This window comes from Phallusia mammillata, chromosome 4, assembly GCF_965637545.1.
Source record: "Phallusia mammillata chromosome 4, kaPhaMamm4.hap1.1, whole genome shotgun sequence".
Classification (NCBI taxonomy): domain Eukaryota; kingdom Metazoa; phylum Chordata; class Ascidiacea; order Phlebobranchia; family Ascidiidae; genus Phallusia; species Phallusia mammillata.
Genome location: NC_137255.1, coordinates 11353563 through 11370481, shown reverse-complemented (window position 1 = coordinate 11370481; position 16919 = coordinate 11353563). Strand labels below are relative to the sequence as shown.

Here is a 16919-nt window from a genome sequence, read left to right as displayed (position 1 = left end):
GTATTTTAAAGGAATTGAGTAAGCTTTCAACTTTCCCAGAAAAAATATTTTTGATACAAATAAACATTGATGGCTTGCCTTTGTTCAAAAGCACAAACAGTCAATTTTGGCCAATTTTGGGAATGATTACTAATCTTTCATATGCAAGTCCTTTTCTAATAGGTCTTTTTTATGGACCTTGTAAGCCAAAGCCGGTTCAGCAATATCTGGAAGAATTTATTGCTGAAATGAAATCCATTGAAGAAAAGGGTTTGACTTATGACAAACAACATTTTAGTGTCAAACTATCTTCTGTTATCTGATTCTCCTGCCCGATCTTTAATAAAGTGCATCAAGCAACACAATGGCTATGCAGGTTGTGACAAATGCACCCAACATGGACATTGGAATAATCATCGAATGACTTATCCTGATTTTAATGCTCCCTTGCGTACTGACAAGTCCTTTGCTGATATGGAAGATGATGAGCATCATTTATCTGTATCTCCTTTTTTATCACTTAATGTTGGACTAGTGTCTAACTTTCCTCTTGATTACATGCATTTAATATGCTTGGGTGTGACAAGACGCCTAATTGGCCTTTGGTGTCATGGACCTTTAACAACTCGCATTAGTTGTTCACAGGTAAAGGCCATCTCAGCTTCATTGCTTGGTTTGCGAAGTTTTATACCATCTGAGTTTGCTCGAAAACCTAGGGGTTTAAATGAATGTGACAGATGGAAAGCTACTGAGTTTCGCCAATTTCTGTTGTATACTGGAATTGTTTTAAAAAGTATTTTGGATGATAATGTTTACAAAAATTTTATGCTTTTGCATGTAGCGATATTTATTTTGCGAAGTCCTGTTTTGTGTAAAAGTTGGTGTGATTATGCCAACAACTTGTTAAATTTATTTGTAAAACATTTTACTCAGTTATATGGATGTGAAAATTTGGTGTATAATGTTCATGGTTTGTTGCATATTTGTAATGATGTTAAAACCTATGGTGCACTGGACAATTTTGCATCTTTTCCTTTTGAAAATTATTTGCAAAAATTGAAACGCATGGTGCGAAAGCCCAAGTATCCTTTGCAACAAGTGTTAAGAAGGTTGTCAAAAGATTTTATGTCTGTTTCTGACAGAAGTAAAAAACGGATTTCTTTTCATCACTTACATAAATCTGGGCCTTTGCCACAATCTTTTGGCAATGGATTTCTGCAGTACCGGAAGTTGCAATTGCCAATTTTTGCATTTTCTGTGAGTAATGGCAACAATTGCTTTAAACTTAAGGGACAGATTATAAAAATATTCAACATTTTGGTTTCCTTGGAAGACCAAAATGCAATTTTGTTAGTATACAAAAAGTTTGAACATGCTGTTGAGTTTTATTCCTATCCTACCAGCTCTAAAACATTTGGCACATATTTTGTATGTGATCTTCATGAAAAGCTATATGTGTGTATGTTGTCAGAAGTTGAAAGCAAATGTGTATTGTTGCCACATAAGCATGGCTTTGTTGTATTTGAAGAACATTGTTAAACTTATTTCATCTACAGGTTATTTATAGTCATGTATGCTGTAGTAGAGTTTTCTGGAGAAAATGATGAGAGTGGTTGTTCAATGATTGAAATAATACCTTTGGGGTGGCTGAGGGAAAATGAGAAGCTCTGTTATTGGCTGCCATATAGGAACAGTTTAAAAATTGCAAAGTGTGTCAAAAACCATGTAGATGCCGATTCAACTTGGACTTCATGCACTGTAAAAAGGGTAATGTACAAAACAGGTATTTCATTTGTGCTTGCATGCTTGTTGTTTTGTATGTATACTTACAAAACTGCAATGACTAGATTCATACTTGAAGGCCCGAGAAAAATTGCGCCAAGCAGAAGAAGTCTCAGATCTTCAAACATCAGATATTTCTGATTCTGAAGTGTCAAAGAAGCGGATAAAAAGGTTTGTTAGTTATCTTGAATGTTAACCTATGAAAAAATTGAAAAAGTATCACAGATCATTTTAACGAAAGTTTTTCATACAGTCCATGTTTATCATTAGTTTTATTTTTAGACCAGTGGCTCGTTATGCTGATTTTGACTTTGATAGTGATGACTCATCTCCCCCTTCTAAAAAAAGAACTCAATCTGCACCTTTACCACCACCCTTGATACGTACCTCAAGTGCTCAGAATCCAGAAGAATTGAAGCGTAAACTTTTGGAAAGTGATCAGGTGTGTCATGTTTTCAAACATATTTACAAAATCTGGTGTGGTTAAAACTGAATTTCCATGTACAGTTATTGGGTAATATTATATGTTGCCAAAATAATTAATCTCCTTCCAAGTACAGTGAAAGAATGAATAATTAAAGGCTATAAATTTGTCACTGCAGGAAGTACCAGAGCAACATCATTTTTAAATATCAGGTTGCTTGTTAGAAATGCATTAATTTTGTTAAATGATAATATACAGCGACTGATTTAAAGGTCTTTCTATGGTACTTACTAAAGTTTGTGTATATATATATATATATATATATTTCTTGACACATTTTTGATTATTTTTGTTTTTTTAGCAAATTGATGATTCATTTGAATTTTCCAATGATGACTCCTTTTCTGAAAAAACTTGTGCGTCCCAAAATACTTCCACATGTATGTATTTTTGTTTATGCTGTTGTATTTTGTACTTAAAGTTTTTCTATTATTAGCTGTTCAAAAACAAATTCTATGTGGCATTGAACATGTGAAACTGCAACTGGCAAATGTGTTGGCTGTACTTCAAAACAACTCCCAGAACCCTTCTAACCCGATAAAGTTGCCATCAACTGTGTCGTTTCCACTAAATGACATGGAATCTTTGCAACACTTCGAAGATGTTTTAAAAGACAAAGACAAAACAGTTCAAAATAACTTGGTAAGAATAAATTTAATTACAAAAGGCTTTACACTTGTTAGGTTAATTTATGAAGTATAGGAGTGAGTCAGCTTTTTTGTGTGAAAAAGGTGGGTGTTGTGTACAATAATTTCTATAATGAAAATGGGTGATTGACTTTTTTTGGTAATAATTTCTTATTGTTGTATCTAACAGGTACAATATTTGGGCAGTATTGGTGGAAAGGACATCAGCACAACTGTAAGACATATCTTGGTGCATTGTGTAAGCAATAAACTTGCTTTGCAGTTCAACATGAAAGGCAAAGGAAAAAAAAACATGCATTTACCCTTCTTGGACTCAATGAAATAATTCAAAGTAAGTTTGACACTTACCTCACATATCAGTGGTTCCCACCCTAGGATTGGAAAACCTCCAAAAGTTAGGATTTCGTTTCTAGCACAGGGTAATTGTACAAGGGGGTCCACAGAAATGATTACATTACAGAAAGGGTAAATATGCTTTAGCTGGTAATATTTGTAGTGACTACAAAATGCCCTGGCTCATACTTTGCAAGGCCTGCTGCTAGAAGAGTGTAGTAAACAGGGGCGGCTCGTGCGAGGGGGCTGCGGAGCTGCAGCACCCCCAGTATTTTTACTTGACATTCATATTCCAAGTTGTTATACCAAACAATCTTTACATATAGTTTTTATGTTTGATCAGTGTATACTAAGAATAACTTTTATGGCATTAATCGGTATTTTATTAAAATAAAATTAATAAAAATTTTGTATTATTTAAAAATTAAAAAAATAATAATAATAATAATAATAATAAGTTATCTATGGCGGAGCTGCAGCTCCAGTTTCGTGACGTTTCATGACGTTTTCAGTTGTGCGCATGCGCACTTGAAAAAGCTACATGCCGGGCGAAATAGGCGAGAGGGGGCTGTGGCTCGCGCAGCCCCTCCCGTGACGTAGCGCTAGTTGTGTTGTCTGCTTCGCGTCAGTGAGCTCCAAAGCCAAACCCGTGTACTGTGTTTTTAAGTTCGACAGTGAGTGCAGTTAAATAATTATTTTGCTATCATTAAATTTATTGTTTGACTGTTAGTCGTGACTTTATAAGATGACTGTAAGTGGGTTTCAGTTTTTACAGTTATCATTGAATTGAATAAGTGTATCTCACACCTTGAAAAAGAAAAAAGGTCATCTAACACCTTTTAAAGTCACAATTAACCTTTATAATAAATAACTGAATTAAAAAGATTTATGAAAGTATGGGACAAAAAATCTGCTACTCAAATGTCATGCAGGAATAAGCAACAACAAGAAATACTCAGTTTTAGTTCCTAATGCTACCAAAAAAAATTAAATTTGTGACTGTGAAGTTAAATGCCTCACTGAAATTCAGGCAATATCAAATGCAGAACAAACAACTGCAAGCAACAGGAATTTTGAAATGAAGACAAAAAAAGAGTGAAGACAATTTAAAGTGTGGATTTCTTAACACACCATGTGGACAGTATTTGCAACCAAGTGCAATCATGTGTATTGATATAATGGACATGTACTGTTTGTCTAATCTAAACAGTAGCTGCTAAATTGCTTCACAGGAAGTGTTTCTTAAGAATGAACATTCTACAGACAAGATAGTAGTGACACCAAGCACGTCCTATTGTTGACAAAGAAAAGCTAGTTACTCAAATGAAAATGTTTCTGTAGATCTGATGTTCATGATTACTTTGAAAATAATTAATCTAGAGATGATGTTTTGACAAGTTAAATTACTAGGATGAAAAATCCTTTTTGCTGTTTTCATAATTCCTTCAAAGGCAAAACAGTTCTTTTTAACACTGAAAAAGATGCCAATTTTTCTGGGGAACACCAATATTTCCAAAAGACTTGCACTTGCAGTGCTAGTACTAAATAGAAAAACAGTTTCTTAGTTATCATTTGGGATTAAGGAAGAAGCTATCAATTATCATGCCCAAACTATAACTTCATGATTCATTTTGGTTGGAAAAAGGAAGCACAAGATTTAATAATATGGTTTAAATTTAAGTGAGAGTGTTGTAAATTTTAAAGCTTGAAGGCGTTTTGCACTTAAAAAAGAAATTATAAGCTATTTGCCAGCAAGCAGCAATTATAGCAGTTAAGAAACTAAAATACAATTAATAGTCTGTACACAAAAATTCAAGAAAGATGTTTAAATGAACAAGTTCTGAAACCAATGTAATGTGGTTGTTAAATTTGTTAGTTATGATACCAATAAAAAGCTGTATGGCTAGTTTTTTTTTTGTCACAATAATCTGTGAAGTGTCATAGAATATGTTGAAAACGCTGACTGTGGCTAAATTTACTTAAATGAAACCTGACAATTTTTGTTGTCGAACTGAAATACTTCGACCTTTTTCGACTCATTTATATCTATTTTTTCTATTACTTTTTTTTCTATATTCCTGTTGTGTTTTACCGTATTTACAACCGCTTCGTTTCGAAGCTGTGCCACGTGTGCTTTTGTTTTTCACATTATTACTGAACGTTATTGTGTTTGGCCCGTCGCTGTGCAAGTAAACAAAATACACAAATGATGCCGTCTGCTGTTTACACTCGTGTACATTATTGCGTAACAAAAATTACGTCACAATGGAGTTGCTAATTAAGATTTGTATTACTTGTTTTTCTGCACAAAACAAATGGCTAGAAAACTAGAAATGTAGCTTTTCAATATATTGCCAACTCATATATATTCAGTAGAGGGGGGGCAGCACCCCCACAAATTTCAGGCACGAGCCGCCACTGGTAGTAAACCATTTCGGATATCTTTAAACTTTAATGCCACATATTCTATTGTCACAATAATACATTTATAGAACAAAATTCAGTGAAAAATTTTATTTTTTCGGGAGGTAACCCACCTGGAGGTTGCATAATAACATAAATATTTTTACAGGAGCGGTGCGTCGAAATCATATCACCGCCAGTGCAACGGATGCCGATATCAACGCAGTTACTGCAGACTGGCTACGTTTCGCAAAAGACCGCGACGGAGGCCGCAAAGAGAGGGAAAGAAAGAAATGGGAAGCCCAGTTACTCTCAAAATAACAATTTCCATCTTCCTACATTCGTTACTTCGTTTTAATACAGAAATTGTTATTGTGCGAAGTGTGTGGTGCTGTTTGTAAGCAGAAAACCGTGTGCAGAACAAACGTTGAACCATTGTAGAAAGGACGTTGGTGAAAGCATTGGGCCAACGATGGGTAAAAATTGGCCCGATGAGTAATACGGTTGGGGATTACGTAGGGGACTGGTTGGCCTGACAGTTTCGCCGTCCAGAAGCCAACGAGGAACCAACGAGCATTTAGACGTTTACCCAACGGTAACCCGACTAGTTGGCCCGATTAAAATTTGATGTTCACCCAACGTTTTGCCAACAAATATATGTTATCTGGGAATGCAATCTTATTGTTATTCTCAAAGCGTAAAGTTAAAATCCGTTAAGTTTTTTGCGTCCACTATTTTTGTTTAGCTTAGGGATAAGAAACTTTTAAGTTCATGAAGACCAACCAACATTTTGTTGACACTTATGTTGGTCGCATTGACTTTTTCAGATGCCTATAGGCCAGTGGTTTCCAAACCATTTCATTTACATAACAGACGTTTCGTAATTTTCCGCGGTCCACGATGAATTCAATGCTAAAACCAATTAAACAGCTTAAGCTGCTAGAAGTAATTTAAACTTTTACCACTACAGCTTTAGGATTTATTTTACCTAAATATTATCAATTGGTTACGCATATCAATGATCTAAGAGTGGGTTGTGACATCACAGACAAAACTAAGATATGGAATTATGCGCAAACAATAGCTTTCTTTGTTGATTTTTATGAAACTAAAGAAGCATTGATGAACACGCAAATAAGATTGTAAAGTCATGAGTTCTTGGAGGTCAACGAAAATAACGCCGTTAGCCACTAAGGGACCATGAACTATCTAGTTTGGACACATCTGGAGTGTTAATTCCACAGTATTGTAACCACATATTTATGGGTCCCCTTCTATGAAGGGGACACATATTGTTTTTGTCCGTATTTCTTTTTTCTGTCTAACGCTGGTTTGTTAAACGCGTTTGGTCACGAAAGAGTGCTCCAAATTTAATAAAATGTACACAAATGTTAGTTATTAATCCAAATTTGATCCTCCTGAAGTTTGACCCCAAATGACCCAGCGGTTCACCCGCAGGCCCCCAAAACGTATTTTTTTAAAAACGGCTGTACTGACTAAAGTACAGCATCTCTGAGTGATATGCTGTGTTGTTTGGTGCAATATAAGATATTTCAAAGAATTTTGTATTTTTTTTTTCGATTCACCCATTTTGACCCCTTAAACCCCCAAATATTCATTTCTGTCTAACGCTGGTTTGTTAAATGCGTTTGGTCAAGAAAGAGTGCTTCAAATTTATTCAAATTTGCACAGATGTTAGTTATTGTTCCAAATTTGATCCTCCTGAAGTTTGACCCCAAACGACCCAGTGGTTCATTCACAGCCCTCCCCCCCCCAAAAAAAAAAATTAAAAACGGCTGTACTGACTAAAGTACATAATCTGCGAGTTTCATGGTTTGTTGGTTGGTGCAATGTAAGGTATTCTAAAGAATTTTGTAACTTTTTATTGGATTCACCTATTTTACCCCTTAAACCCCAAAATAATAAGTTGTAGGCCAAAAATACAAGCCCTAATGTGCTGAAATGTTAAACAATTGTTTGCAGTAGGTTATTCGTTCAGTACTTAAAATTTTGTTTTAATCGGCCAAATAGTTACTTTTACAGCCCATAATATGTGTACACTGTCAGTCAGATAGAAGTCTCAACTCTCAAGGGAGTAATTCACTTCTTTACGATTAAGGCGGGTGAATGCAGTGGGATTGCTCAGCTTGACGTCCGGACAGACATTTTACGAGACACTCGTTTCGGTGATTAGAAATCAGCTGTTTTTGCGCAGCTATGCTATGTCGTTTTATTAAGTATCAAGCACATTTTCAGTTGTGGAAAATTGTGTTAAAAGCTGACCTTGAACGACAATATCAAGGTCAAAGCATGAAATTAAATTAAAAGTATTTTTCCCGTTCTTATGTACTGTTTTTTTGTAATTATATGACATCAATGATGCAAAAAGAATACGGACAAAACTTTTAAAGCTGGGTTATTACTAAAGTTGGTTAAGTTTTTCCTTAAGAATCTAAAAATAACCAGGACGTTAAATCCGCACAAACGCGCGTGTGGGGACCCATCTGTTTTTGCTTGCAAAAACAATCATATATGTAGATCAAATGATGTGTAGGCTATAGTAAATTGGTAAATATCGTATAGAATATATAAAATGGAAGTATATCACCTTTCTAGTTTTTCTATGATTGGTAAAGTGCAGTATCAAGGTCTTTAAGAACATTTTGACATGTAAGACTACATGTGGCCCGCGGCCTCTAGAAAATTTGAAAATTGGCCCGGGACAATCGTTGAGTTGGAGATCCCTGCCCTAGAGCCTCTCGGGCAATTTCGTTTCCAGTGACCAGACTTTCCACACAAATGGCAGAGATCGTTATCAGTTGAAGATTGCCAGTCAAAACGTCGAGGTTTTTCATATGACTTAACGTTCAATACAAAGTCCGCAGCTTCATTTGTTGTCTTCGGATCGCGCATAATAATATGTTTTTGCAATTCTTGTTCTGTGATTCCGGTAATAATTTGAGATGAAAAAGTGGGGTGACCTTCGCGCATTAAACTGCGCCTGCGCGCCGCAAACTCTACGCATGACTCCGAAGGCATCCAACGGGCAGCATGGAATTCCGCTCTAGCTCGGGGCAAACTGGTTTGCAGAAATCTTTAATCCAGTGCTTCTACTAAGCCCTAAGGAGTTGTAATTCCACTTGTCTTTAGCCTCTAAGTCGTACAGGACCATAACGACCGAACCAATTAAATTAGCAGCCAAGTGTATTCCCATATCTTTAAGGCACCAATGGGGCAGTTAATTAAAATATTAAATGGCCACACGATGTCGCCACGCAACAGTTATATTTAGCGGCGGATTTGTATTGCGGGGCTACTGTTGTCTGATAAAATCGAACGTTTGAAAGAAAAATTTAAGAAATTAATCATATTGCTGATACAATGTCACAATACTATTGTGTGCCAATTTGCCTGGAAAGTAAAGGTGGCCATACATTTCCACTTGGGAAGGTGGAAAAGGAAGGTGACTATCAAGCGTTGTGACCCTTAAACTGAAAAGTTGTGGAAACCGATAATTTATTTATTCTATCAGATGAAAGAAATACATGGCCAGCACGAGAAGTTGTTGATCAATCAATGATCGCCAAATTTAAACAGCAGTTTCCTGCTACCAGAGTTATTTTAGATGCCACAAAAATTAAAAAAACCAACCAATGTTAAAGCTCAAAATTCCACATTTTCAACATGTAAAAATACCATAAGGATTCTGGTCGGGAATTTTACCAAAAGGGCTAGTGACTTTTCTAAGTAATTTTCATGGAGGATGTACAAGTAATATGCTAGTAATAGAAGATTCTGTACTATACTAAAATGTCTCAGAGTTTTCTTAACCCGTAGACAGCATTATGGCAGATAGAGGAATCAGAGTGCAATATTTGTTTACATCCTTTGATATATTTGTTAACATCCCTAACATTGCTAAAAGGAAAAAGCCAGCTTGAAAATATTTCAGTAGTAACTAAAGGACAGGCATACTGCATCAGAAAGGATCAATGTTAAGAGAGTCATAGGACTCTTAATATAAAATAATATAGTGCAATTGTGCTGCTACGATTTGTATCACCGGCGAAATAAACTCAACTCAACATGCCTCATTATGCTGCATCTGTCAAATAAACTTATTTTTGTTTGTTTTATGGGGACAAATGTTAGGCAATGTATTGTTAGAGATAAGTGATACATTTTTTTGTTTATGTCAGTTAGGGTATGGCAGTTCTGTCCGGGAAAATGTGTGTTGTTTTCCAAAAAGTACATGATAATGTATTCTTATGTTATCAACTAAACATTTAGTATATAATTACTTAAACCAATGACCGATTCGCAATTTTTCTGCACAAATACATCTTTAAATGTATACACCATAAAGTAGCAGTACTGCTTATTAGCAATGCCCAAATGTCCTTGAATCTGAAAACTTAAAAATCTTCGAATTTATACACCACAAAGTAGCAGTACTGCTTATTAGCAATGCCCATTTGTCCCTGAATCTGAAAGTAGTATTTATGATTTTTTTAATTGAAGGCTGTCACTCACAAATTCAGATATGGGAAGTTAGCACCTTCGGTAATAATTGCAATGTTTCCCTAGATGGACATTTAATCTTAACCAAACCAGTTTTCTCTTGCTTTGCATCTGGTGTTGCAGCAAAGTATGGCTGTTGGTTGTCAATAAACAGACCTGCTGCACTCATGTGGATATTTTTTGTTTTGCTGAACAAAGTAAGTGCCCTTTTTTCATACATTTTGCCATGACATATTGCTCCTGTGGACAGTACAAACTTAGAGTCACATAGTTTTGCATATTTCTTCTTTCAGTTGCCAAAATAATATCCCTAAATTTTGGTGCTGTTATGCGAAACTTTCATTGGTTAACATTCCTTGCACTTACTTTGTTCAGTTGTGTTTCATTCAATTTTTTAATTTGTAGAAAACAAGGTTTACAAGTCACCACTATACAGTACATGTAATAAATAAAGTGAGTGATTACTTTTCAATTGTGTTGCAGGGTGGTGAAACGTTTAAAACTGATCTGTATAACTTTTCTTAACAGATAGCTCTTCTGTGATGTGAAATTTGGAAACCATAAGAGCTGTGGCTGCTAGATGTTTGCATGTAGCAACAGGTCCTCTTCCTGCTGCACACTCACATTCTGAATTTACAATTTCTCCACTGTTTTCAAGTTTTATTTTGACATTATATGAAACATTTTTTTCAGTGAAGCATGTACAATGCCACTTAAATAAAACTCAGATAAACATTTCAGACTAGGCGTCCTTTCACAATAGCCTTCACATCACTGTTGGAAATTTTGTCACATGTGGACTTGAAATGAAAATAAACTTTCACTTGTTCCTCAGTTGTGTGTGGTGTTTGATCCTAGCTGATTATTTGAGTAAACTCTACTTTGTGCCACTGTAACTCAGAGCTGCTACCTACATTCTCCATCAAGCTCACAGCACAAGTGAAGTTGTCATTCCTATCATGAGCCTGAAGTCTGTGTACAAGTAGTTATGCAGAGAAAAAACAAGAAGCTATTGCAAAAAAACACAGAAATACAACGCATCTTAAAATTAAATCCTCCTTCTTGCCAGTTGTTTTGGGACATCTTTTATTTAACTCAGATTTCCATTTAGAATAATCCATTTTTAGTTGATTTAAGTTGGCAAATAACAATGTTTAGTGGTAAAAATATGACGGAGTAGAGTTGTGTTGACGGAGTAATGCGAAATTTAGGCCTTTCAATTTGCGCGCGTTTGTGCCGTTATGACAACTATAACTGTTGCGTGGCGACACCATGTGGAATTTTCGACCCCTTAACTGCCCCATTGTTTACCACCGCACAATTTTCAAAATCAATTTTACAACTCTGCCAATCATCCTTGGATCCAGTAAACTTTCCTGGGTCCTTTTCCACATGTTTTGTCAATTTTTGGCGCGTTAGCTCTTCAGAACATGATGGGTAATTTTTTTTTTACTTCAGGATCCCGTCACTCTATAGTTGTTAAATCCGCTACATGGTGCGTCATTGTCATTTCACGCACCTGGCTCTTTAAACCAGGGAGTCGAACCGTAACTGAACCCGAACCCGCGAACCGGTTTGAGCGGTTAATTTCATTAAACCCGAACCGAACCCGAACAGCTAATTACGATTTTCTAAAAACCTGAACCGGAGTTGAACCCTATATTTTGTTTGGCGTTGGACCCGAACCGGAACTGAACCAGTAAAAAATGCAGTCTGTTTTATATTTTGCGATTTTTTTTCAAAATAGCGCACTTAAGAATACGCGAGATAACACTTATAGGGCGTGTCAAAATCAACAGTGCATGGTCAAAAATCTTGTGGGGTTTGATAAGGCCAGGAAGATGATAGGTAGAATTAAATTGAAACGAATGAAAATTTGAACCGGTTTAAAAACCGCAAACCGGTTCGGACCGGATAATTTGCCCAAACCTGAACAAAACCCGAACCCGAAAATACACATTTTTAAAAACCTGAACCGAACCCGCCCCGTAAAAACAAAACGAAGTGAACCCGAACCGAACCTGAACCCGTATGACAAGCGGTTCGACTCCCTGCTTTAAACAACTGTTTTCTGCTTTCAAGTTGGACACAGTTTTTTTCTAACACTGTGAGACGAACAGAGTCTATAACGAAGTCCTGGCATGCTCGCCACTGTATAATAGTTTCTTCATTTTATTACACCACAATTTTCGTACACCACTCACCAACACCGAATTAGAATGACCAGAGAATCCACTACCGTCACGAGTGGCTGCACACTTAAAGGTAGCGCCAATATAATGGAAAACGTACACATAAAACATTTTATCGTTACAATGGAAACAATTAAGTGTGGAAAAGTACCTTTACTTCGGTGGTATTAAACGACGCATGGTGGCGGCATGTCGTATGGGTGCCGGTATCTAAATATTGTACGTACGAACCCCTATTCCCAGCTCTAACCGTCAGCATGTGCATTACTTATAGTTGGTCAAAGCGAGCTAATCTAATTAGCAACTGTTGCGAAAATTGCTTAAATCATTTGGACTATCGCTACAGGTCTTCCAATTCCCAATCAGCCACAATAATGTTTTCTGTCAGTTTTGAGTCAGACATTAGCTATACTATATGTTTTCATTTATTTTTGGGGGCGTCGCTAAAAAAACTAATTTGCCGCAACTTATTTTTTGACAATGGCGCCGATCGGCCTTTTTGAAAAAAAGCTCGCAAGATAGCTAACTTGCTACGAAACATGGCTAAGTTGCTAAGTCATTAGGCCTATATTACGTTTCAAAGTAGCTATATTGCGTATCACAAATTGCGTTGCATGTTAGCTATGTTTCGTTGCAAGTTAACTATTTTCGTCGCAAGTTAGCGATGTTTCATCGCAAGTTAGTTATGTTTAATTGCAGGTAATTACCTCTGTTTCGTCGCAAGTCAGCTTTGTTGCGACTCCAGATAGCAGAATAAATTAGCTAACTTGTTGCAACTTAATTTATTAAACAATTTGATCGGAATTTGTCCCCGTGAGGGGCCTGGGTTCGTTCGAACCCCGTGAAAAAAGGTAGAGCTACTAACACAGGAACTCACAACAGAACGGTTTGAGAATTTCCGGTGACAATAATTGCTGAGTCAGCAATTTGGAACGCCTATATTCCGCTGCGTCACCTACCGGGAATTCTCAAACTGGCCTGTTGTGAGTTCCTGAACTTCCTGTGATGACAGGGAGTCGAACCGCTTGTTATATGGGTTCAGGTTCGGTTCGGGTTCACTTGGTTTTGTTTTTAAGGGTTCGGGTTCGGTTCCGGTTTTGTAAAAATGTATATTTTCGGGTTCGGGTTTTGTTCCGGTTCGGCTAAATTACCCGGTCCGAACCGGTTTGCGGTTTTTCAACCGGTTTAAATTTTTATTTGTTTTAATTTAATTATACCCATTACCTCCCTGGCCTTATCAAACTCCAAACGAAATGTGCCCGTGCACTGTTATTTTTGACACGCCCAATAAGTGTTATCTCGTGCATTCTTCAGAGCGCTGTTTTGAAAAAAATCGCGAAATATAAAACAGACTGCATTTTTTACTGGTTCGGTTCCGGTTCGGGTCCAACGCCAAATAAAATATGGGGTTCAACTCCGGTTCGGGTTTTCAGAAAATCGTAATTAGCGGTTCGGGTTCAATGAAATTAACCGCTCAAACCGGTTCGCGGGTTCGGGTTCAGTTCCGGTTCGACTCCCTGTGTTACATCTTATTTGCCACTAATTGCCGATTTCTATTGATTCCCGCTTTTCTTCACTACAACTTGTGTTGTAACCTAGTGCATTGTGTGACGTAACAATCGACTGCCAGTTTTGTGTGATAATGCAACGTGGTTTAGTTCTTTTCGTTGCTGACTTCCGTGGAGCACGGTGCTGCGTCGGTTGTTGTAGAAAAGCTGTTTATTGTCGTGTTGACGATTATTGGTGAGTCACTTAATTTGTATATATGTGTTTAATGACTCAATATTGTGAATTACCCTAATGAATGCTAACCGCTGTGAACGTGACCTAAAATGTCATTCCCCTTTTTTAATAGTCGTACTGTACGTGTAGTTGGGTTTATTTAAGTTGTATTTGTTTACGCAGCGTTCTTGTACGATATTCACGTGAAGCGTTACTTTTCCACACTGTCGCTCTACATAGCTTGGTAAGCATTGTGTATGACGTCATAATGGCATATTGTGGTCTCATGCTTTATTGTGTATTTAAGTGTGTGACAGTGATTTCTGGGATTGCCCATGTTATATATTTTCTTCCGGTTACCATAACAGTTGGTAAGCTTTGAGTTATATTTCTACATTTAAAGCGCAATGTTAATGTCATGCTTTTTTTTTTTTCTATCGCCTCCCACCGTCCTCTTCATTGAAAGTGTTAGAATATAAGATCTACAAAACACCCTATCTGTGTGGACTGCGTGTTGGAGACCTTTAGGAATCGCGTTTCAATCCCCCCTCGTGTGACGTTTCGCGCTGTAACCGGGGCGCGTTCACGGGACGTTACACCCTGGTTATGAGCCATACCGTGAAAAATTACCTAACCGCTGGAATTAAATTTGTCTCTACGTCAACAATACCTTGTCGTCAAGTGACTTATTTCAAGCTGTTCACTTTAACCTAAAATGAAAAATATCGTGCTTACCTGGGATTTGTAAATTGATTTTTACATTGCAATTTACATCAACCATGTTTTTGTGATCCTGATGCGTTGGTATTAAGTGACCCTGAAAAGTGTCAAAATAAAATTTTTATTTTTGTTGCAAGTTTTGTAAAAAATAGATTCAAATGGTATAGTTTTTTAGCCTGCCCTGTTAGGTATAAAAATGACCAGTTTTCGTCAAGACAAGTTCCAGATTTAGTTTCTAGTCTTGTAATCATTTAAATCTTGTTATCATCAAGTATTTGTTTGCCTCTTCTGTTGTACATTTTAAGACTTAAATAATAAACTAAGGTTGCTTGTGTTTGGGACTTTTATTAATCGGCTGACTTGGCAGATAAGGCAAAATGAAAATCTTCGAGTTTAAATTGAGAACTTTATTCAAGAAAACGCTCTTACCTCTTTGCAATTGTATGACAAGATCCTCTAGAACAGTGGTTCTCAACTCGTTTCGGGCCATGGACCACCGGCCCTGCAAAAATAATATTGTGGACCATTTCTTTTTGCAGCAAGTTTGAGTACGCATACGAAACAAGCAGTTAGGCTTAAAACATAATTCTTTAAAACCGGTTTTCAAAAAGTGAGATACAATTATTAACAGCTAACATTTTGATGCTCTTTCAACATATAATATGCAATCATCTCTAGTTTATCAACAAATTAGTGAACGTCCTGTGGACCACCACAAAAGTCATCATGGACCACCAGTTGAGAACCACTGCTCTAGAAATATGATTATTTTCCCCCGAGCAACATTTATGGATTTACATAGAACATGGACTGAAACTAAACAATTCGTGTCATATAAAGTTGCTACAGCATGCTAAATTATGTTAAATTTATTGAGGGTGATCCAGGGTTTTTGTCTAGACATTACTTTAAGTGGTTGGTTACTCTGTTTAACTATTTTTTATTGTTCTATTTATTCAGATAAATAAAATATACTCACTAGTTGACAAATCATAAGAATATTTATAAACTACTTCTTCAGGAAAATATGGATGTTGGGTAAGTTTCTGTATTTCCAAACTATTATACTTTTTAAAGAAGTTTGTCAGGTTAAAAAGTACAAACAACAATGTACTTTTTAATTACATCCCTTAAAGACCACTTACCCCAAAATGTGTGTAGTTGCAGTTACCAACTCCAAAGCTGATTTAAAATCCATTGGGCAATTTAGTTTGCTGAAATTTTAAACATTTGTTTAAATGGTGTTTTTGGCCTGATTAACCCAGTGGTTACCTTTACAGTCCCAAACATGTGTCCAAGCACCATTGTCCTTTGACTGGGTAATGGCCTCTGCTTCATATTTGACCACATGTGCCACCTGGTACAGCTCTCACTGGCATAAGGTCTCAATGTCTTCAGTTACTTGCATTAAACTGTGGAGGGTGATGGACATTACATATATTGTTGTCCTTGCTTCCATAGTGCCATATGCAGTAGTTTATGTGGTTATATGTTTTCCAACTACTGTAAGCACATGCATTTTCAGTTTTGGCACAAGGTGTATTTAACCACTTTTAAATTTTGTCAGTCAACAGTTTGTGGTTAAATAGAATGATTATATGTGTGTCTACTGCATGGCAGACACCATGGCAACCACATTACGTAGGTCATGGCAGGTCAACATAATTGTATTGCGAAACAGCATGGCTTCTTAATTTTGACACAAATTGATCTTGTTACGAATGATTTGTTCACTCTTTGTCACATCCTTCTTCATTTTGGTGAAACATTGTTGCTAAACTTGCTGACTAATAAGGATTAACTACATTGTACAGAAAGCACCATTAAAATGACATAAAATATCTATTACCGGTTATCATGTTACAAATTTAAGTTTGTTAATTGTTATAGCTTTTGCACAAAATGGCTTCTTTATTTGTCAGTCTCTGTCCTAAGGACAACAATTTCAAGTTTAAAGCTAGAGTTTAAATTATCAGAGGACTGAGACTTTTTAAAATAAAACTTTTTACTATAAACTCCTTGTACCTTGAACAGACCAATTGCACCCAGTGTGACAAGGCCATTTTATCTGTAAACTGCATCTCTTGCGATCAAATCACCTCTTTCTAACCGCAGAACACTATCTCTGTGCCGCAT

At 36.5% G+C, this 16919-nt stretch overlaps 1 protein-coding gene, 2 long non-coding RNA genes and 2 pseudogenes across 6 annotated transcripts in view; 4 read left to right on the top strand and 1 right to left on the bottom strand.

Annotated features, from left to right (window-relative positions):
* The first annotated feature begins 5 nt into the window (after nucleotides 1-5).
* On the top strand, nucleotides 6-1535 carry LOC145223454 (uncharacterized; annotated as a pseudogene).
* Nucleotides 1536-1548: 13 nt separating this feature from the next.
* LOC145224532 (uncharacterized) lies at nucleotides 1549-6005 on the top strand (annotated as a pseudogene). Its single transcript, XR_013859679.1, has 7 exons — nucleotides 1549-1762; nucleotides 1827-1932; nucleotides 2044-2203; nucleotides 2547-2625; nucleotides 2682-2887; nucleotides 3062-3223; nucleotides 5798-6005. The product of XR_013859679.1 is annotated as an uncharacterized LOC145224532 (transcript).
* A 2856-nt stretch (nucleotides 6006-8861) lies between these two features.
* LOC145225239 (uncharacterized) lies at nucleotides 8862-10983 on the top strand. The gene is made up of 4 exons (XR_013859834.1): nucleotides 8862-9091; nucleotides 10216-10346; nucleotides 10555-10602; nucleotides 10678-10983. It is a non-coding gene; the product is annotated as an uncharacterized LOC145225239 (long non-coding RNA).
* A 4254-nt stretch (nucleotides 10984-15237) lies between these two features.
* On the bottom strand, nucleotides 15238-16276 carry LOC145223085 (uncharacterized). Its single transcript, XR_013859408.1, has 3 exons — nucleotides 16056-16276; nucleotides 15929-15997; nucleotides 15238-15285 (listed from the first exon to the last, which is right to left on the bottom strand). It is a non-coding gene; the product is annotated as an uncharacterized LOC145223085 (long non-coding RNA).
* The window catches only part of LOC145223083 (coiled-coil domain-containing protein 66-like), a 33825-nt gene continuing 32653 nt past the window's right edge, over nucleotides 15748-16919 (top strand). For all 3 annotated transcript variants that reach the window (XM_080089401.1, XM_080089400.1, XM_080089402.1), the window contains exon 1: nucleotides 15748-15821. In XM_080089401.1, the coding sequence (XP_079945527.1) occupies nucleotides 15811-15821 (11 nt within the window). In that variant the 5' untranslated portion in view covers nucleotides 15748-15810. The remainder of the gene's footprint in view (nucleotides 15822-16919) is intronic.